This window comes from Myotis daubentonii, chromosome 16 (genome assembly GCF_963259705.1).
Source record: "Myotis daubentonii chromosome 16, mMyoDau2.1, whole genome shotgun sequence".
Lineage (NCBI taxonomy): Eukaryota > Metazoa > Chordata > Mammalia > Chiroptera > Vespertilionidae > Myotis > Myotis daubentonii.
This window is the reverse complement of record NC_081855.1, coordinates 24,733,890-24,756,412: the sequence shown is the minus strand read 5'-3', so window position 1 is coordinate 24,756,412 and position 22,523 is coordinate 24,733,890. Positions and strand designations below refer to the sequence as shown.

The following is a 22,523-nucleotide window of genomic DNA, read 5'->3' as shown; positions in this document are numbered from 1 at the left end:
AGAGTTTCACATTATTTCTTAAAAAAACCCATTTTGCTCTAGTAATAAAATATATTTATTAAGATATAATTAGAAAGCTAATAAGCTCAGAAGTATAATTTGCATGAAAACACATCTCCTATTGGCAGGGTTTATTATCTCCTCTCTGACTAAAAACATTAAAAGTTTTAGTTTTCATGGAATTTTTTCTTCCCTTTAGGATATTTCTGAGAAATTAAAAGAATTTACAAAAAGGTACAGAAGTTTCTCTTTAGATGTTTGATGAAAAACAAGGAAAACATCACATTTAGTGTTAGTGACAGAGAGCAAGTTTGGAGCACCTACAGTTGAAAAGCAGAATATATTTTTGCTCCCACTTATATAATTACATTAAAAGATGGGCACAGGAGTATTTTTTTATATTAAATATCTAAAGCCAATTGTTTGTTATGTTACTTTTCTTTAAATGACACTCATGGATTCTTCGCTTGTTAAAGTCCAATATGTAACTAAAAGCCAAATGAACTATGTACCACCAACTATTCCAGAACTGTAAAACTTCAATGCCCTCCCCTAACCCCACCCAACAAAAAAATAAAAGAAAGAAAATATTTCCCCAACACCCCACAGAGGCTGCTTAACTCCTGGCAAGACATGCAAATCATACTTGCTAAAAAAATACACTCCTGCAAACTTCAAGGCATTTATCCAGCATTCTTGCAGGGCTCAAAGCATAACCAAAAGATTAAGGGAGGAGTGGGAGAAAATGTTGACTCATTCTGGGTTCCCTGTGATTAGTGTATCACTTTAGTCACAGAATAAGATACAGAGATCTCTTAAGTGGATCTGCTTTTCCAGTGGGTCATTTGTTGCCCAATTGATGACAGCAGGAACTTTAGAACCACAAGTCTGTATTCATTAATTACTTGCATTCACACTTAAAAACAAAAACTAACATAAGAAAAAAGAAAAAAAACTATTCAGTACCGGAGATTAAATAACCATGTGTTGTCTCTTGAAATAAATTTGATTCCTTAAGAAGTCTAATTACTTTCAGTTGCCTTTTTTTAAATAACTATATATATATATATATATATATATATATGTATATATATATATTTGTATATATTATCCTGTGATTCTACTTATGGTTCCTCTGCTGCGTTGAAGATCTAGGAGCATAAAAGCCTTGTGTCCCCCATGAACAGTGGCTCTAATGCTGCAGAAAGGTTACAAATAGGCAGTCTGGTCCTTCATTGATCTGGACTATCCATGGCTTCATTGTAAGTGATTATCCTTTTGGGATCTGGAGGGAAGGTTAAAAAAGAAATACATAAATAAAAACAAGGTTTGGAATCCTCAAATGGCCATGTTCCAATAACAAATCCAAAATAAACATCATCATTTAAACTGCACCTCCTTTTAATGAAAATACAATTTAAAGACCATTTCCTGTTTGTATTAACACATGCATGATCCATTTTTCTCTGCCCAATAGCTCAGCATCCTAATGGATTCCCAGCAACAGAGTTGTCAAGCCAATGCAAACCTTAACTCTTAAAAATGAGAGTTGAGCTTACTAACAAGTGATTTCTTTATGTGTTTTTCCTGATTATAACAGTAGTATATTGGAAAAAAGCAGGCCAAAACAAACAAAAATCTTAAATTGTCAATAACCCAATACTAAAACACTTGGATCTCTTTTCTTTTGTTCACAGAATAATGAAGTCAAATTTTATTTTAACCAGTGTGGATTGTCTATAGTTAGAAATTGTTCAAGTAACACCTACCACCAACAACTTCAAGATAAGCTGGTTGCGTCCTAATCATAACTTTTATTTCCCATAGCACAACTAGCCTTTTTTCTCAAAAACAGCAAAAGTCTATGGATCTGCTGGGTTCAAAGTATAAAACAGTCAGAATATGTCTGGCCAAGATGCCGGTGTTATTTTAAATTCCTATTATATAGCTATATGCCCCCTCTTTTGAGAGACAATGATTTTATTACATATTATTTCTACCTATCACAAGAACTTTTTATTAAAAAGTATATATGCTTTAATAAAAAATAGAAAACAATAAAACTTGTCACCTAATGGGAAAGTATAAAGACCTGAAAATAATACCGAAAAACTCAAGTTCCCCTCATCTTAAGATAGAGCCAATCTAAAAATTTAGTCCAGAGATAATATTCTTTCTAGGACTTCAAAGGCCATCCACTAGCATCCTGCCCTGAAGATAATGCTCATTCTTAATAGTTAATAGTCATGTTACAGTAAAAAGAGAGGTCCACCTCTCTTTTTGCAGGATATATTTTCTTGTCTACCCTTTTTTCATATGTGTTTGAATATAAAGATACACAGAAAGTGTTTCAAAATAGTTTAAGAGATTGCTAGTTATCTTTAGGCTATAGCTTAAAACAGACCAAAAAGACCTGGCCAAAGAATAAGAGCGAGTTGGAAGAAGGAGCAGTATTAGGAAATCAGAGAAACCTAAATTCTAGTCCTGCCACTTTCTAATTTATACAGTAACCTTTCTGGGCCTCAGTTTCTTAATCTGTCATAAGAAGAAAATCTAACGTCCTTCAAGTTCTGAAATTCCAGAAATTTCACATTCATCTGACAGTGAGATACAATTCAGTTACAGGGTTCTGAAGGCCCAAACCTATTAGTGACTAGTTCTCTATACTTTATAACTACCATATCTTAATATATTTGGAAAGAAGGCACATACTAATTAGGATAACCAATTCCAATTTTATGAAAATTTTAAATAATCCAGATATGGATTATCTAGTCCCTGTCCTCCTGCTAGTCATATCTTGTTTATTGGGATGAAAGAAGCTAATTTGCTATTCTCTCAATTTCTAACCATCTTTTCAGAAAATATACAGCCCAAATAAGGTTTCTAAAACAGCAAATATTTTTTTGAACTATGAATTTCAGTTATTAGGCTACCACACTAGTACTTGTCTACCACACAAGTACAGATAAAGACTGACCATAAGTGGAAACACTTATTTATGTTGATTTCCTAGATTAAAAATATTTATGGTCTGTCTTATTTTCATAATCAGGAGCAAAATAAAATATTTATGTTCTTTACCTAGCAGATAAAGAGTACTTAATATATTTTTTTCCCTTAGTGTTACCCAATCCTTAGCAGTCTTGATATGGTTGCTAATGCCTTTTGACTACAGTTATCAAATAACTCAAAATACAAAATCTTAATTATGTGGTAGGCCATTATTCATGTTATTCACATTCCAAAATAAAGTATAGTAAATAGTGATTAGTACTAACATTTCTGATAACCTAAACATTCTTACCTTGCTTCTGTAAATTCCAAACAGATTCCATTTCTGCAAAGGAAAAAAAAAATTATTTTATAATACACTAAGTTTTGCAGAGCACTTTAAAGTTATGCTGAACTCTAAAAAACCTACACTGGTGATTGCTGGCTGGAGGTAGGATTGAAATAGCACAGTTCTATGGAGCTCAGACAAAACAACTCATATTTTTCTATATTTTTAAGAATGTCATTCAGACTGCCTTAAGTATTGATTATAGAAAGTTAATTATCTAAAAATCAAACTGCCAAGAGAACTATTTTGTCTACATAAATAGCAAAGATATGTAGAAGCATGCTTAAAATATTTGTTGTAATAGCTCATTGTTATTATTTTTAAAAGTTATTTTTTGGCAACCCATCACCCCTCAACAAGGTCCCCAAATCTTCATAATGAAACATTTATTAAATGTGATTAAGCTTAGTGCTTAAAATGCCTTATTAAGCCGAAACCGGTTTGGCTCAGTGGATAGAGCGTCGGGCCTGTGGACTGAAAGGTCCCAGGTTCGATTCCGGTCGAGGGTATGTACCTGGTTGCGGGCACATCCCCAGTAGGAGATGTGCAGGAGGCGGCTGATCCATGTTTCTCTCTCATCGATGTTTCTAACTCTCTATCTCTCTCCCTTCCTCTCTGTAAAAAATCAATAAAATATATTTTTAAAAAAATGCCTTATTAAAATTTTACTTAAATTTTGCTATAAGCAAATGGTTCTATTTTTTAAGCCACACCCATTTATTTTAAGCCTTATGGCCAAAATGCCTATCCATAGCCATTTATTAATAACACAATCTTTATTTGCTCCAATTCCATTCAAATGTGATTATCTACAATGTGATTACTTTGGTATCTTACAATAAGGGAAATATACACACGACCAAACTTTAGTGACATACAGAAAGAAGGCAAAAGCTCTACCTGGGAGGCATACTAGAAAGCTTCACCAAGGGGATATCTGAAGTATTGATGAATAAGAGTAGATGAGCCCTAGCCGGTTTGGCCCGGTGGATAGAGTGTGGGCCTGATCATGTTATCAAATAACCAAAGGATTCTGGTCTGGGTATGATTCCAACCAAGGGCATGTACCTTGGTTGTAGGCTCCTCCCAGGCCCGGACCCAGGCCTGGTTGGGGCTTGTGCAAGAGGCAACCAATCGATGTCATTTCATTGTTCCTCTCTGTCTTTCCCTCTCTCTTCCACTCTTTCTAAAAAGATCAATGGGCCCTAACCGGTTTGGCTCAGTGGATAGGCAGGGGTGGGCAAACTTTTTGACTCGAGGGCCACAATGGGTTCTTAAACTGGACCGGAGGGCCGGAACAAAAGCATGGATGGAGTGTTTGTGTGAACTAATATAAATTCAAAGTAAACATCATTACATAAAAGGGTACGGTCTTTTTTTTTTTTTTAGTTTTATTCATTTCAAACGGGCCGTAGTTTGCCGACAGCTGGGATAGAGCATCGGCCTGTGGACTCAAGGGTCACAGGTTCGATTCTGGCCAAGGGCATGTACCTTGGTTGCGGGCACATCACCAGTGGGAGGTGTACAGGAGGCAGCTGATCAATGTTTCTCTCTCATCGATGTTTCTAACTCTCTATCCCCTCTCCCTTCTTCTCTGTAAAAAATCAATAAAATATATTTTTTAAAAAAGATCAATGGGAAAATATCCTTGGGTGAGGATTATAAAAAAAAAAAAAAAAGAGTAGATGACTATTACACAAGAATCAAAAAGAATTGGACCTTGCCCTAGCCAGTTTGGCTCACTGGATAGAGCGTCGGGCTGGGGACTGAAAGGTCCCAGGTTCAATTCCGGTCAAGGGCATGTACGTTGGTTGCGGGCACATCCCCAGTAGGGGGTGTACAGGAGGCAGCTGATCGATGCTTCTCTCTCATCGATGTTTCTAACTCTCTATCCCTCTCCCTTCCTCTCTGTAAAAAAATTAGTAAAATATATTAAAAAAAAAAAAAGAATTGAACCTTGAAAGAAAATACTATACTAATAAAATTACTATACTATACTATAGTAGCAGATTAATGGAAACAAAAACTACTTAGAAACAGGAGTGAGCTATAAGTAATAATGGGAATAAGTGCTCTTCCTGTGACCATACAACTACCATTTTTAAAAGACAAAAGGTGATTTTAAGCTCTATAACTGAATTCTGTGTAATTGTTTTTTATTTTCATCAGCAACCAATTATAATAAGCAAAACAAAACTGGAGCTCACTAAGATAGGATATATCTGGACATGGATTACAGTTAAGATACAACATAATCCTTTTCCATGGCTAAAATAGGTGCATAGATTCTAAAAATTATTTTTTGTTTTATGAATATGGATGGTGTTAGAGCATGGGAGGAGAATCACACTCTCCCTGCCTGACTGCCCACACTACCCCCATTCCAATCAAACTCACTTCTAAAAAACTGGTACTTTTTGAAAATTTGTCAGAATTGAATATTTGGAACAAATCGGTTAATTACTCCAATGATCAAATTATCCAGATAAAAGCCCCTTAAAAGTATTACAACAGACTTAACTGGTTTGGCTCAGTAGATAGAGCAGTGATGGCGAACCTTTTGAGCTTGGCGTGTCAGCATTTTGAAAAAGCCTAACTTAACTCTGGTGCCGTGTCACATATAGAAATTTTTTGATATTTGCAACCATACTAAAACAAAGACATATTTTTGATATTTATTTTATATATTTAAATGCCATTTAACAAAGAAAAATCAACCAAAAAAATGAGTTCGCCTGTCACCTCTGACACGTGTGTCATAGGTTCGCCATCACTGGGATAGAGCGTTGGCCTGCAGACTGAAGGGTCCCGGGTTCGATTCTGATCAAGGGCACATGCCCGGGTTTCGGGCTTGATCCCCAGTGGGGACCATGCAGGAGGCAGCCAATCAATGATTCTCTCTCATCATTGATGTTTCTAGCTCTCTCTCCTTCTCCCTTCCTCTCTAAAATCAATAAAAAGTATATTTTTTAAAAAAGTATTACAACAATTCTCTTATTTAACAAAGACTGGGAAATAATGCACTGATCGTCATTTGGTTCAAGAGCTTAGCTGGATGCTATTGCCTTTAAATTGCTGGGTAGATGCCCATCCTCTCCTACGAGGCCTAAGAAGGGGAGAGAATTGTAACCAATCTAATTTACCACCAATGGATTACTTGTAACCCACTTATGTCTCCTTTGATTGTAATGCATAAAACAAGGTGAAAAAACTGCCATTCTGGAGGAGCATTATCCCAATTGAGATTCTGCTTCCCGGCAATTGTGGACAGTTTGGCTCAAATAAACTGACAATTATTCTTTGCAGATTTGAATGTGTTTTTCCCCCATTAACAGACCACACAAATAAAAATCAGGAAACCCACGCTTAAATATGATGATTTGCCCAAGTATCTGACTTCTGTCATTTAAATTACTTCCATTCCACCAGTCTATCTTCCTGACATTCAAATGAAAAACTTACCTTCCTTCTCTTTTAGAGCTACTCAGCACATCCTAACTGGATGGATCCAGTCTAATATTTACATTTACTCATGATTCTCCTCCAACTTTTATATTCTTTATCTTCCTCTTTTCTGTATTTCCATATCAAAAATGTTACCTATCAAAACCCAGTTTAAAGCCATTGCCTCCATGAAAACATATCATACATTTACTCTTTCTACTTTCACTCCATTAAATTCTCTTCCTCCACTGAAATCTCCTAGCTATTTGTATCCTTCTTATGACATTTAAAATCTTACCATATAAACTTATTGTTTTCTCCTCTACTTGATTAAGTTCTTTAAAGGAAAATACCCTGTCAAAGTCTTCCATAACTAAACAAAGTGCTTTGCCTAGGGTAGGTACATCATAAGGGAAAGAAAACACACACACAAATTATTGCACAACTCCTTAGTAGTAGAGAAAACAGTGGCAAAGAGTAGGACAGAAAAGTATGACAGAGGAAAAAACAAGAAAAACAGCATTTTAAATGCTTGATATCCTTCAGTGCATTCTTAGTCAGGTAAAAGAAATCAATCTGGTTTAAATTAACACTGACCAAACACACATCTCACATCCATCCACCATATTTCAACAGACTTGGCTTCAAATGACTTAGACCTTTTCAAAACCAAAGATTTGCCTTAGGCCTGGCCGCAATAGCTCAGTGGTTGAGTGTTGACCTATGAACCCTCAGATCTTGGTTCAATTTCCAGTCAGGGCATATTGCTTGGGTTGCAGCCTCGATCCCCTGTGTGGGCATGCAGGAAGCAGCCAATCAAAGATTCTCTCTCGCCCTGGCTCGTTTGGCTCAGTGGATAGAGCCGTCAGCCTGTGGACTAAAGGGTCCCAGGTTCGATTCAGCCAAGGGCACATGCCTGGGTTTCGGGCTTTATCCCCAGTGGGGGATATGCAGGAGGCAGCCAATCAATGATCCTTTCTCATTATTGATGTTTCTCTCTCTCTTTCTCTCTCCCTTCCTCTCTGAAATCAATAAAGATATATTTAAAAAAAGATTCTCTCTCATCATTGTGGTCTCCCACCTTCCCTCCCTCTCTGAAATAAAAAACAAAACAAAGTATTATATATATATAATTCACCTTAGAAAGCTAGGATCTAATGTTATAAGCCATTGACAACAAATCAAAGAATTTTGCTAAACTAAGAATTCTGAGTAACTACTTTGAAGGAGACAACAGTTGTATGTTCATTAAAGGTTGATACTCTAACATACTCAAAGTATTTAGTAAAATGTTATACCTGGAATTTGCTCTTAAAAACCCCTATCAAAAAAAGTGTGAAGGCAGATAGTTGAAACAAAAATGATAATGCTTTTAAAATGTCCAAACTAGAAGCTGGGTACATTGGAGTTCATTATATTATTGACTCCATGTTTGTGTATACTTAAACTTTTTCATAATTAATTTAAAAAGACTTCACTTCAGCCCTAGCTGGTTTGGCTCAGTGGATGGGGCGTCAGCCTGCAGACTGAAGGGTCCCTGGTTTGATTCTGGTCAAGGGCACATGCCTGGGTTGCAGGCTCCATCTCCATTGGGGGGGCATGCAGAAGGCTCTCTCTCATCATAGATGTTCAACTTTCTCTCTCCCTCTTCCTCTCCCTCTCTTAACTCAATAAAAAGTTTAAAACATTTTAAAAAAAGGATATCACTTCATTAAAATTTTGCCTCTTGAGTATCACTTTAGATAAACAGGAAAAGAGGACATACCTCTCACCTTAAATACTGGTACTGCTATGTAACAGTACTATATACCCCCAGATAATACAAAAATTAGCAGTCTTACTTCTTTTAAAAAGTTAGCATAATATATATAAAAAATTAAAGGAAAAATCCCCCCAACGAGAATTCCCATCAATCCCTTTATGTCTTAATGTATCTTCAAATAAATATCCTCATCTGTACTAAGCATTCAGATTTTTAATAATCAGAAGTACTTCTAAGGCTGCAAGTAATAAATCTAAAACATGCACCATTACTACTGAATTGATATAAGGCACCCTCCTACCTACTACTTCCAAAAAAGTTGTTGAAGGGCTTATTTTTAAAGTTAGGAGGTATACACAAAACTTCCAATTCTAAGCCTAACTTCAACTCACTTAGTACTAGACTACTTTTGAGCATTTGAAGACTACATTAAAGGACCAAGAAAATAATACAGATGCTCACCCTGGCCGGTTTGCTCAGTTGTTAGAGGACTGGCCTGCACACCAAAGGGTCTTGGGTTTGATTGCCAGTCAAGGGCACATTCCTCAGTTTCTCGGTTGCAGGCTTGGTCCCTATCTGGTGTGTGTGTGAAGCAACCAATGGAAACATCGATGGTTCTCTCTCTCTTTCTCCCTTCCCCTTTCCCCCCACACTTCCACTAGCTAAAAGCAATAGAAAAATATTGGCAGGAATTCAAAGAACCTGCCACTTTGGGATCTAATTGAACAGAATATTGCTTATCATTATAGGGGGGAAAACAGTCTTTACCAATTTAATCTCAATAATGTCCAACTACAAAAATCAAAACTGCCTACTTTACTAAAGCAAATCTTTCAATAACACCAGCTAAACTAAACATAACTGCATCCATATAGGGACATTTAGTTTATCTAAATACCATTAATTTCATATTCAGTTAGCCTATCTATAGGGAAAATACAGAATACCTAGAAATAAATAGGAGTTAAAACCCGCATTTTAAAAGGCCTGCAGTTCTCTATAACAAAAATCACACAAACCCACCAACTAAACACCTAATGAAACAACTTATCCCAGAATCTTTTGCAAGTTGTGGGAGATAACATAACCAGATATCCTCTCAGCCTCACACAATGACCACCAGTACAAAATACTTAGGTAGATTTTCCCAGTAATGGTCTCTAAAAAGGGCAGATGGCACAGAAAATAACACTAAGAACACATAACTTCCCTGGCAGAATTTAACTTATAATTAACCACATCTTAAGAAACTAAACATATTTTTTTCCCTTGACTTTCCTAAAAACATACTGCTCCTGGTTAACTTATTAAATTGAGAGAGAGGGAGGAAGGGAAAAGAGAAATATCACTTTGTTGTTCCACTCATCCATGTATTTATTGGTTGCTTCTTCTATGTGCCCTGACCAGGAATACCGCCTTGGTTTATCAGGTCAAAGCTCTAACCAAATGAGCTACCTAACCAGGGCTAGTTAACTTGTATTTACTTCCGAAGAGCAGTGCTGAAGAAAAGTGAAGAGAGATCATTTTACCTGCCAAGATTTCTACTTCTAAACTCTTATAAGGCAATTCTACTTGCTCCCATTTTTTTAAAGAAAAACAGAAAAAGGACATCTGTTTATGTCATTAAATGTCTTCCATTTGCAGATAAGAAAATATATGCAGACTGAATAACTTGCTTAAAAGTCATATAAATAGCTTTGTTATTCATCTCTGAGCCAGTGATTCTTCCAGGGAGAACAAGCTAATTACCACATCCCCCTGTGTATGCTGCTCTGACCCTGCAGTTGGTACATGGCTGCCTAAATGAGTCAGTAAAAATGGAAATGTGCCCTGGCCACTGTGGCTCAGTGGTTGAACATACTGCCTAATAATAGACAAACATGTAAATTGACTGTCCCTCTGCTACACTCACCAGCCAATCAGGAGAGTATGCAAATCAACCCAACAAAGATGGCAGTTAATTTGCATACATAGGCGAGAAGTGGCAGAGCAAAGACTGAAGGCTCCAGCAGGAGGAGCAAAGGCCTGGGTCCTGGGTGCCGAAGGAAAACCGGTGGTGGCAGCCAGGGTAAGGGAAGACCTATTGCACAAATCTCTTCATGCAACGGGCCTCTAGTCAGTCAATAAACCAAGAGTTCGATTCTGGGTAAGGGCATGTGTCTGGATTGCTGGCTCAATCCCCAATGAGGGGCGTGCAGGAGGCAGCCGACCAATCTCTCTCTCCCTTCCTCTCTAAAATCAATAAAAACATTTTTTTAAAAAGGAAATGTAGCTTTTCCCACCCACCCATGCATCCCCGCCTTCCCTCTGAGATTCGACAGTCTGCTCCATGCTTCTATGTCTCTGGATGTATTTTGTTCAGTTTATTTTGTTACTTAGATTCCACATATGAGTGAAATTATGTGATATTTGTCTTTCTCTGACTGGCTTATTTTGCTTAGCATAATACTCTCCAGGTCCCTCCATCCCATCTCAAAGGGTAAGAGATTCTTCTTTGTTACTGCTGCATAGTATTCCATGGTGTAAATGTACCACAGCTTTTTTACCCACTCATCTATTGATGGGCACTTGGGCTGTTTCCAGACCTTTGCTATTATAAATTGTGCTGCTATGAACATAGAGGTGCATAAAACAACAAGTTATCACCTCACAGTTGTCAGAATAGCTACCATCAACAAATCAACAAATGACAATGCTGGCAAGGATGCAGAGAAAAGGGAAGGTGGGAATGCAGATTGGTGCAGCCATTATGGAGTTTCCTCTAAAAATTTAAATATGGAATTGCCATTTGACCCAGTAACCCCACTTCTGATTTACATTTTAAATAAACCTTGGTGGCTGTGTGGAGATTGAATTGCAGAGCAGCAAGAAAGCAAGTCTAGTGATCCTGTTGGCTGCCCCAACAAGAGTTCGTGTGGGAGATGAGGGGTTCAGTGTGATGGAGTTGGTACAGGATGGAGGAAAGTCTATAGTTCGGGGATTCGTTTTGAAGATGAGGGAAAGACAGAAATGAAGAATGGCACCTATAATTTGGGTGCCATGCTGAGATAGAGAATGTGAAGAAAGACCAGATTGGGGGTGGAGGGGCAGATTGAGAGCTCTGAAAGTCAATATATGGAAGACATTTCCAACCAAGAGACTGAAGAGCACACTTAGAGTGAGGGTGCAGGTAGAGAAAAGAAAATGTTGAAACTAGAACTTTGCATTCCATGAATGTCTGTGTCACTCAACAATGAGAACAGAGAGCACAGTTAATGCAGTAAGAGCAGCTGCAGTTTCTAGAAGGCAGGAGCAACTGCATTGTGTGCTGCGGAAATTTGGGGTATGATTGGATTTTCAAAATACTTCTTTTAAAAAATATATGTACTTTTTATTGATTTCAGAGAGGGAGAGAGAGAGAGAGAGAAACATCAATGAGAGTGACACATTGATCGGCTGCCTCCTGTACACCCCTTACTGTAGATCGAGCCCACAACCAAGGCATGTACCCTGACCTGGAATTGAACCAGGGATCTCTTGGTCCATGAGATAACACCCAACCACTAGGTCACACCAGCCAAGTTCAAAATACTTCCTGTAAGTAAAATGTTAAAGTACCTCAAAATGATTGTTAGCTATGTTCAGTAAATGTTTGTTGATTGAATGGATGAACAGAAGAATGTATAGATTAATACAGAAAAGGCAAAAATTATGGATCCAACTCTTGGTTCTGTCAGTGACTAACTGCTTAGACTTGGGTTCACTTAAGATGTGAACTCTTGCCCTAATCGGTTTGGCTCAGTGGATAAAGCATCAGCCTGCGGACTGAAGGGTCCCAGGTTCAATTCCAGTCAGGGGCATGTGCCTTGGTTGTGGGCACCTACCCAGTGGGGAGTGTGCAGGAGGCAGCTGAATCGATGTTTCTAACTCTCTATCCCTCTGTCTTCCTCTCTGTAAAAAAAAATCAATAAAATATATTTTTTAAAAAAAGGAAATGTAGCCCTAGCTGGTTTGGCTCAGAGGATAGAGCATCAGCCTGCAGAATGAAAGGTCCTGGGTTCAATTCCAGTCAAGGGCATATGCCCGGGTGTGGGCTCGATCCCCAGTAGGGGGTGTGCAGGAGGCATTGTTGATATTTCTATCTTCCCCTCTCCCTTCCTCTCTGAAATCAATAAAAATATATTTTTTTTAAAAAGGAAATGTACATGAAACTAACATTATATATCAACAAAAATTGGAAAGTCAGTCAACTAAAAAATTTTTTTTAATGGGAACGTGCAGTATATATTAGGTGTGTGCATGCATGCATGCATGGGTATGCATTTTCTTGGGGGTGGGATGAGGGATGAAGGGTGGAAGACTGAAACCTACTGTTCTTAAAAGTACTGAGGCTGTAAACTTCATTAAACCTCAGTTGCTTTGTGGATTTAAATAAATCTATTTATGCCATACATCAAGTTAAGACACAAACCCTATCCTAAGAAAATTAGCATGATACTTGAAAGATATCTGGTTCCTTTTTAACATGGGCTATGAAAAGTACAGCCTCTGAGGAGCCTGGTCCCTACAATGCTAACTGTGCTTACCATTGTAATTTGTCTAAATTATTTTCTAGTTACCATTCAGCACCCATTGTTCATACTAATTTTAAGCAAATTATAACTATCAAGTAAGCTCACTAATAAAGAAGTATATGATGTAAAAAGCAAAGGAGCGGGAACATCTGTTCAAAAAATTATTTAAAGAACTGAAGTTGGAAAAGTGAACATTTCTTCTAAACTTGAACTATACTATTTCCAAACACTCTGAATTAGTTTTTCAGCTGTTTATCCACACTGCAATCAGCTAAGTTCTAAAATTCTTAGAGACTCTCATAGCAACTTGTAAAATTCACCCTTCATACAACAGCTAATAAATATATATTACATTGACCAATAAGAATCTTTGTATAGGAAACAAATGAGTTACCTTTAGTGTGATATACAATAGCAGCCCTCAGGTCAAAAGAACCCCAGCTATCATTCCTTTCTAGGCCTCTCTGGTATCTCTGTTCTTTGGCGGAGCCTAACAAAGTGTTCGTAGGAGACGCCAGAGGATTTTGATTTTCTACCTCGTAGTCCTTTGAGAGAAACACTAAAGCACCTTGACTACTGGTGTCTGCTTTTTGCAGGTCACCTATATGACTGGGCTCCAAGGATAAGGCTCCACTTTCATTACTAGTCCCAGATTTTAGAATGCTGCCCAGAACTTGAGGACTAGTCCGTTTTTCCAGCTCGTAAGCCTTGGGAAACACAGGATGCTCAGTTCCTGAGGGGATTATTTCAGCACCCTGTGAAACCAAAGTGGCAGGATATTCCCCTTGAAATGTCACCTCCATCACTTTATGATCTGATGACTTCCCAGTAACAGTCTCAGGGCCAGCACTGGGCTCATTTATAAATGATAAACCCCACTGATTCTGGAAGATATCCCCCAGGTTTTGCTGATCGGTCTGAGAGGGTAGATCCACTTGAGCTGTGCTCACCAGCACAGTTTGCATATTTGAAGGGTAGATAAAAAGGCTAGTTGTAATTTGTTCAACAGCTGCTGAAGTCAGACTCTTGTCCTGGAGAACTGGATCAATCGCAGCAGAGATGAGTGTCATACTATTAGCAGCAGTAGTTAGCAGTGGCTGACCCCCTGGAGAATACACACTTGCATCAGTTCCTGCTAAAACAGGCCCATTAGAAAAGTTGGCAGAAGTAACAGATTTCAGCGCTGACATAGGAACCTGTGATAACCGACTTGAAGATTGGGTCTGATTTTCCCCAGCAGATGATGAAGAGGATGAAGATGAAGACGGTGACACAGAAGAGTTCTGTACAGTTTTGTTGAGGTTTTCCTTAACTTTACTTGCATAACTTATTTTAGGAACTATTTTAGCACTGCTATTGTCCACTGGAAAAACTGGGGGTGGTTTAAATAGGGTCCACGAGTCCTCTTTGGAGGCAACAGCAGAAGCATGCTTTCCTTTAGGCCGATCATCAAACTTTTTGCTGCTCACACCAGGTTTAATATCAGAACTTTTCCGCAGCATATCACCCACAGGAGGTTTTCCTCGACTCATTCCTCCAGGCCCAGTTTCATACTTCCAAATGGGCTTAGAACCATCCACTCGATTTCCCTTTTGTTCACTGTAGTCAGGCTTGAAAGTTTCAAGTCCCTGTTTTAAGGTTGGGACACTAGTCTCTTGCTGCATTATTTTGTCCTGCACTAAATTAAGGTTTTCACAACCCTTGGCACTGTTGCGCCTAGCTTTCCTTTTTTTAGGAGTGGTATATCCGCTCTCAGATCCACTACCATCGTTATCTGCTCCTTTGCCCATATAACCATTAGTAATATAGCCAGAATTATTTGTTACAACACCATTTGGAATTGATATAGTATCACTCTTATCTACAGACTGGTTCTCTCCAGATTTACTTTCATATGATTTTCCATTCTTTTTGTCCATACTGTTTTTCTGAATGAAATTCCTAGTTTTAATTCCTGCTTTCCCAAAGGTGCTGGACTTTATAGTCGGCTTCAGGTTAGTGTCTACAATTTGTTGGTTGCCATTGAGGACCCTGGAAATAGGGTTGGTAGCTTCATCAGAACCCAGGTTCTTTAAAGGTATTTCTCTTTCTCCAGCATTACCATTTAGTTCACCATATCCTAGGGAGGGGGAAAAAAAGGTTTTTAAAAATTATAATATACAAATTACAGTAGTACTTAACATTTAAGGAATATTTACTTACTGTATGCTAGACACTATGCTATGAGCTTTAGTCTTAGATATTATTTCACAGGTCTCTGAAAAGACACTTGTCAACCCCATTTTATAGATTAGGAAGTCAACTAAGAGATAGGACGAAGCAGGAATTCAAACCAAAGTCCGAGTTCAGAAAGAACATGACTTCAGCAGTTTTCTACTAAACCTCTCATCTAACATACTCAACCTCCCCATCATTCTCACAAGACTGTTATAAAATTTCCTTTATAATTAAGAGCAGAGCTACCCTTTGGGCAAAATCATTATACTGATACAGCAATTTCTATGAAACTATAAATGATTGGTGGTGACCATAAACAGTTTCTATTGCATTCTGTCAAAAAAAATCTAACACCTGTGAACTTTTTTCAAAGTAGTTAAATTCATCTTTACATTCCCCAGATATTAAATCATACTTTTACTATAAAACCAAAACACATATATTTTCTTCACTTTTACATTTGGGTAAACAGTCTCAGATAAATTAAGTAACTTGCCCAAGTCACAAAGTGGAAGAACTGGAAAACTGAATGAACTCCAGTCTATATGGAACATTTCTATCACTATGTCATACTGCCCTACACAAATGAAGCAATAAGAAAATACAATCAAAACCACAATGAAAGATAACTAGTTTTTAAAAGAATGGTATTTGAGTTTAAGACCTCCAACTGCCATAAGTAATTTATTACCATAGGTGATTCAACTGAGTCCAACTTTTCCCATTTCCTTACTAGCAAAAGAGTGATACTGTCTACCTTTCTAAAAAATGTTTCCAAAACATCTTGAGGTCAAGTCATTAGAAACGGATACATAATAGGATACATATATACACATTTAAAGCAACTTTACAGGGGGCAAAGGGTGGGCCTCCAACAGGAATACCAAATAATTTGCCTTTGTCACTTTCATTCATTCTTTTGGGCTTTTAGTCTTTGAAGGCACATGAGCTTTTATATTCCTTAGGTTTTGAAATTTTGTTTTAATTTCTAATATAATATCAACAGATATAGCCCACATTAAAAGCTCTTTGCATATTTTAAGAGTACAGCCCAGCCAGCGTTGCTCAGTGGATTAAGCATCTTCCCATGCACCAAGAGTTCACAGTTGAATTTGTGATCAAGGCACATGCCTGGGTTGTAGGCTCCATCCCAAATAGGGGGTGTGTGCGGGAGGCAGCAGATCAATGTTTCTCATTGATGTTTCTCTCTCCCCCTCTACCTTCCTCTCTCTTTAATTTAAAAAAAAAAAAAAAAGGAGTAAATTTTTTGAATTTAATTCATTCGGAAGGCTGTTCGAGAAGCGATTTGTTGGAAAACCAAATCATTTTTTCCCATTAGGAATAATGTAAATTAAATTAATCTGTTCCAGACCCCCAAATGATTCCATTATTAACCTTTCTTATATACAGTACATGTCTAATGTACTGTTTAATCTATAAACGCTCCTTAAATTTACTGAACCATCCCCTAACTATCCTTACAAAATGCCATCACCAGTTTATCCAATCAACAAGTTTTTCTACCTACTCAATTGCCTGTAATTGTTTTGTGAGCACTTTCACACCCTTAGCAACATTAGCAGTCTTGATGGCCTTTGTTTTAAAATTGTGCTAATCTGTAGATTCCGCCAGCAACAAAAGCATTCTCTCCTTTGTTTGTTGCCTGAGAGATGCTTTTTGTCATGCTGAGGTATCAGCAAGAAAGGGTTGTCCGATAGAAAACTGAAGTCTTGTCCACAACAGGGACATTTTTTTGTGTGACCATTGGTTGAGAACCAAATTGTTCAAGATGGGAGACTTTCAAGAACCACAGTTGGACTGTATAAGGAATACTAAGATTAAAAAAAAATTGGGGACCATTGTTTTAAAAGAACTTGATGTTTTAATAGAACAGTCTTGGAAGATTCACAACAGGGCTTACTTTTACATGTTCTACATCAGAGAAAAAGGTGGGAATACTAAAATGAGCACATAAAGGCATTTTCTTCCAAGAAAACATACTTAAGACATAATCATTTCCTAAGAGTGGCACAAAACTTGTACAATGATAATATATTCTATAGAAGTTCTTAACTTCTGGAGTTATATTTTATTTCTTGGCTGCTGAAAAAGCTGTATTATCCAATCAAGTCAAACTTAGTGTAAAAAGTCTAACTATAAAACAGTAAAGAAGAGATCACTACTCAGAATACTTTTTAAATGTTTTTTGTTTTGTGTTTGAGAAAAGCAGAAAGTCTCAATATTTTTAACAGAAGTTTACCCGTGCACAACTCTAGACCAAAGGAGAATTACACATAGCATTTAATATTCTAATAGGCTGACAAAGACTTCTACCCTTGCCCTAACTGTTTGGCTCAGTGGATAGAGTATAGGCCTGCGGACTGAAAGGTCCCAGGTTTGATTCAGGTCAAGGGCATGTACCTTGGTTGTGGGCACATCCCCAGTAGGAGGTGTGCAGGAAACAGCTGATCCATGTTTCTAACTCTCTATCCCTCTCCCTTCCTCTCTGTAAAAAAAAATCAATAAAATATATATTTTTTAAAGACTTCTACCCTTGAGCCCATTAATTATAACTTGCTCTATCTCAAAGGTAAGCAGTCTTAAACATCAAAAAAATCCAATGTCCAAACCAAGTTGGACCAAATCCAAGACTTTTAAGCGAACTAGATTACTAATATTTAGTGCCTCTGATATCAGAAATCACCAGTTAAAAGAATAGTTCCTATGCTTCCACCTCCAAGTTTTAATGACAGAAACTTTTTTTCTCATTTAACTATTTAAAAAGTTTCCCATGTTAACCTTGTTGGTATGCAAAAAGTTTGCCAGAGAATTTTTTTTTAATTTAGGTATTTAAAAAAATGTAAACACTAAAATTATTGAGGAAAAACCCCTCTCCTTCTAGTGCTTTTATTATTCAGGGTTGTTGCCATGCTAAAGCATCTAACTCTACTTCAGAGGGACTCAGCAAAACTTGAGTCCTGATAAATCCAGCTTTGGATTGGAAACTGAAATTAGTGGGCACATTTGGCCCTCTTTTGCGCCCTCTTCTGGATAAAGAAAAACCATTCCTCTTTTAGGTCTGTGAGTCATAAACGCCCATCTCTACACATTGCAGATACAGTTCAAAAATCATAACTTTTCTTATTAGATCAGCATTATGCATGCTGAAGCAACAGTATACTGTGACCAGGCCGCGCATGAAAAACTGCTCCTCCCAAATTGTTCATGTTCTCTCACAATAGCTCAGCCTCGTTTCCCCTCCGTTTCCCCCCCTGGAAGAAGACACACTAATTTGAAGGGTGCCCGTTTGAATGGTGCAGGGCCTGCTTCTATGGGGAGAGTCCTGCAGGGGTCTATATCTGGCTGACAAAATACTCTTCATACTACTACCTTCTCTTCCAAGCAACTACAAAAAGTCAAGATTTTATCACCTTTAAGTTGACTGTAACGTTAAAAAAAGACTTAGTGTTGTACAGTTTCTTAGTTTCTAAACTGTTCCAAATCCTTAAGATGAAACACACTTTTATGTTCATTTCCACTGCACACAGTCAGTCCCTACCACCCCCCAAAAGGGAAAATGACGTTTCCATGTCAGTCTTCGAGTCCCATTAAGTCTGCAATACAAAAGCACTTTTTTTTCTTTCCTGCTCTCAGTTAAGGGCATGTATCACATTTGACATGCTGGATCTAACGTTCATTCTCTTTCCGTTCCCTTCATTTCAATGTACAAAGAACCCTTATTTTTAAAAATCTGCGTGGTCATAAACTTTTAAAGTTCATCCCTTCTCCAATATTTTCTACAATAACTACTTTTACCCTCAATTTAACGTCTGCTAAAAACGGAGAGTTTAGGGGTCAATATCGGTTTGAACGTAGGAAAACACCTCGCCTTACGCTGTGGAAAAACGCCTCGTCCAAGGCAATATGGTAGCGAACCCACCTCACGGACGAAAGAAACTTGCCTTCTCCCCGCTACAATCAAACGTTTTCCATTCTCTCTTCAAAAATGCTACCCAAGCCCAAGAGAGAAACGTGGGGGTCGGAGGAAGATGGAACAAGGTTTTTTTGTAAAAAACGAGCTGCGAGGAGGAAAGGGCCCAAGCGAAGGCCTGCGAGGCGGAGTCGTGAGCGAACCTGGCAGGAGACGAGGTTCCTGTGGCAGAGAAACTCGTGACCAGGGAGCCGGGTTCCCGCTGGGTACCCCACCCGACCGCCAGGCACCGCCTCTACCCCAAGTGGGTCCCCCCACCCCCAGCCCTCCGGCCCGAGGGGCGCCGCGGACGCCGCCCGCCGGCCGCGGCCTCCTCTCCTCTCCCCTCAGCGCCGCTTCGCGACCAGCTCCCCGCCCCGACCGCCGGCCGGCGCCTCACGCCGCCCCCGGGAGCGGGAAACGCGGCGGCCGGCGCGCGGGACCCGGCACAGGCCGCTCCCCTCGTGGCCGTTTCCCTCCCCCACCCCTCACCCCGGGGACCCGCCCGGGGCCGCGAGGCCGCCACCGGGTTACACAACCCGGCCGGCGACGGGGGAGGGGTGGCCGCGGGCCGGGGGCGGCAGCGTCCCCGCCGCGCTTAGGGGCCCAGCGATCGCGGGTGGGGACCCCGAGCCACCGGCTCCGCCGCGCCGGGCGCCCCTCGGCGCCCCCCCTCCGCTCCTCAGCGAGCCGGAGTCTGTGACAGGAATCGGCTTCCAACATGGCGGACAGGAAGCGGCCTCGCGAGGAGAAGAGAACATTCCAGCCGCGCCGGCTCCGGGGGGAGCGGGCACGGGGCGCCGGCCGCGGGAGCCGCCGCGGGGGCTGATTGCGGGGCCCGGGCCCCAAAAGGGGCGTCTAGGGGTAGACATGGCCCGAGAGACGAGGGGTCCCAACCGCCCCCCACCCCCAGACGGGGAACCCCAAGGCCACAGGTGGGCTTGGGGTGGCGGGTAAGGGAGGGCACTTCCTCAACTCTGCCCGTCTCCCCTTTGCAGGCCGCCCGCAGTAGCGTCTCGCACACCACCACGGTCGGGATTCGCTAGGCCTTCCTGAGTTCCACCCCGAAGGGTTTGGGGGGGCTAGGTTCGCCCCAACTCAGGGCCCCCAAGAGAGAGTGCTCCCAGGACCGCAGGCAGGTAAACGGGAAAGGAATCCTGAGGCCAGGCCTCCAAGACCAACCCTCCGGGTCCCCCCGAGCCGGGCGGGGGCCGGGAAGGTCACACTGGCCTAGTTGGGCCTCTCCCCCGCCGAGGGGAAGGGAAGGGCGCTGCAAAGCCCCCGGCGCGAGCTTGGGGAGAAATGAAAGGGGCTCCCCAAACCCGCGGGGGAGACGGACACACACACACACCCCCACGCCCCGACCGGGTCCGCGCTCTCCAGCTCCAGCCCCACCCCCATCGCCCCTGCCCCCCACCCCCATCCCCCTTCCCCCACTCGTCCTCCCTCACAGACCTGTTTTCTTCTTCGGCGTTTCCTGGTGCTGCTGGAGGGCGTGTTTCTGCTCATGTTTCAGCGGCTTTGGCTGGGCCTTGGGGCTGCCCTCTGAGCCATGCTGCAGGTATTGATGAGGCTGCTGGTGATGGTGGTGGTGATGGTGGTTGTGGCTGTGGTTGTAGAAATAATAATGGTGGTGGTGGTGCGGCGGCTGCTGCTGCTGCTGCTGGGGGTGATGGTGCGGGTGGTGGTGGCTGTGATGGTGCTGAGGCTGTGGCTGGCCGGGCTTCTCCTCCATTGAAAGCGGCTGGGACTCCCTGGCTGAGGCTGCGGGCGGCTGCACCGTCAGGATCTGAGACCGCTTCCCCGGGCTCGCTCCGTATATCTGAGCGCGTCGCGCCAGCGCACTGGTGAACCCAGCGATTTCGCGAGATTGGCAGCCGCACTCCGGCAATCAGGGGCCACGCTGCGGCGCAGGCCCCGCCCCCCGCCGAATCCGCTTCCCTTCCTCTGCGGCCCGGCCTCCCGGCCAGCGCCGCTTACCCGGCGCAACCTCGCAGGGCCGGGCCTCCAACGTCAGCACTATGGCTCTCCCTGCTGTCGCTTTCTCTCCGCCGCCGCGCTGTCTGCAAGCAGCACTTTCTACACGCCTCGCCGGCGAGCCAGCTCACGTCCAGTGGAGCAGATTCCACGGGCGAGTCCACCGTCTCGGAGAGCCATCTGTTGGTGTTGCATCTCCTCGAAAATGTTGGTTTTTTTTTTTTTTTTTAATCCTTTTCCGGGTAACCAGAGGGGAAGCTCAGTTCCGTTCCTTAACCCCGAGACCACTAAAGGGACAATACAAAAAAGAGGAAATAAGTACATTTTTAAGATTACCAGAGCTTCACAATCGGCAGAGCGTTTTGTATTCTGGATTAATTTTACTTTATATTCATATGCTAATCTCTTCCTTTCCACGAAGGGATTATAAGGTTCCACAATGGGGTATCTGTGTAATTTTCTAAAAGGGCACAAAGGGTTTAAATCACTGTTTCTTTGTAGTTGGAGGCAATAGAGAGCGGGAGGGATAAAAATCTAAAATCTACACAGAATTAGTTGTGGTGTGTGTTTTTTAACTCTGCAGGTGAGGTCAACTGTGGGACCAAGATAGGTTTTAGATTTAGACTATAAAAGAGTTTCAAGAGTGAAAGAAGGAAAAGAGTACTTTAAAAGTTATTAAGTTTTGAAAATAAATTTTGCACTTATGGGAAATATTGGCATTTAAAGACTCCATTGCATTTTGTAGTGTCAATTTAACTTACCCAGCATTATCACATCACAGCCTAATTTTTAAAAGCAAATGTTAGCGTCAGGATAGTAGTTACTCAGTAAGGAAGAAAAGGGTTAGGATGGAGAGGGATACCCTGTGATAGTATTTCATTTTTTGACCTAAGTGGTGATTCTACAGGGATTGGCACAAGTAGGTTTACAGTTGTGAATATGGTGGAAACAAAGTTTATTCTTGTATTATTTATTTGTTCTTGTATTTATTATTAACCTCGTTTTACCACTCCTGAATATAGTTCTTAAACTGGATATGTATGTGTGTATATTATACTTTAAAGTATATGTTATATTGAGGTATTTAATTTACCATTGTAACCATTTTTAGTTCAATAGCAGAAAGTACATTCACATTGTTGTGCAACTATCACCACTGTCCATCCCCAGAAGTATCTCATCATTCACATTGAAACTCTGTGCCCATTAAACAATAACTCCCTTTCCCTCCTACCTCCAATACCCTGGTATCTTCTA

The 22,523-nt window shown here is 40.6% G+C and overlaps 1 protein-coding gene across 1 annotated transcript; it reads right to left on the bottom strand.

The window, feature by feature from the left end:
- Window positions 1-1,055: 1,055 nt before the first annotated feature.
- On the bottom strand, window positions 1,056-21,122 carry NUFIP2 (nuclear FMR1 interacting protein 2). Its single transcript, XM_059669306.1, has 4 exons — window positions 20,745-21,122; window positions 13,497-15,221; window positions 3,308-3,340; window positions 1,056-1,285 (listed from the first exon to the last, which is right to left on the bottom strand). Exons 1-4 carry the CDS (start codon window positions 21,022-21,024, stop codon window positions 1,233-1,235), a joined length of 2,091 nt encoding a protein of 696 aa, XP_059525289.1. The 5' UTR covers window positions 21,025-21,122; the 3' UTR covers window positions 1,056-1,232.
- Window positions 21,123-22,523: the final 1,401 nt, after the last annotated feature.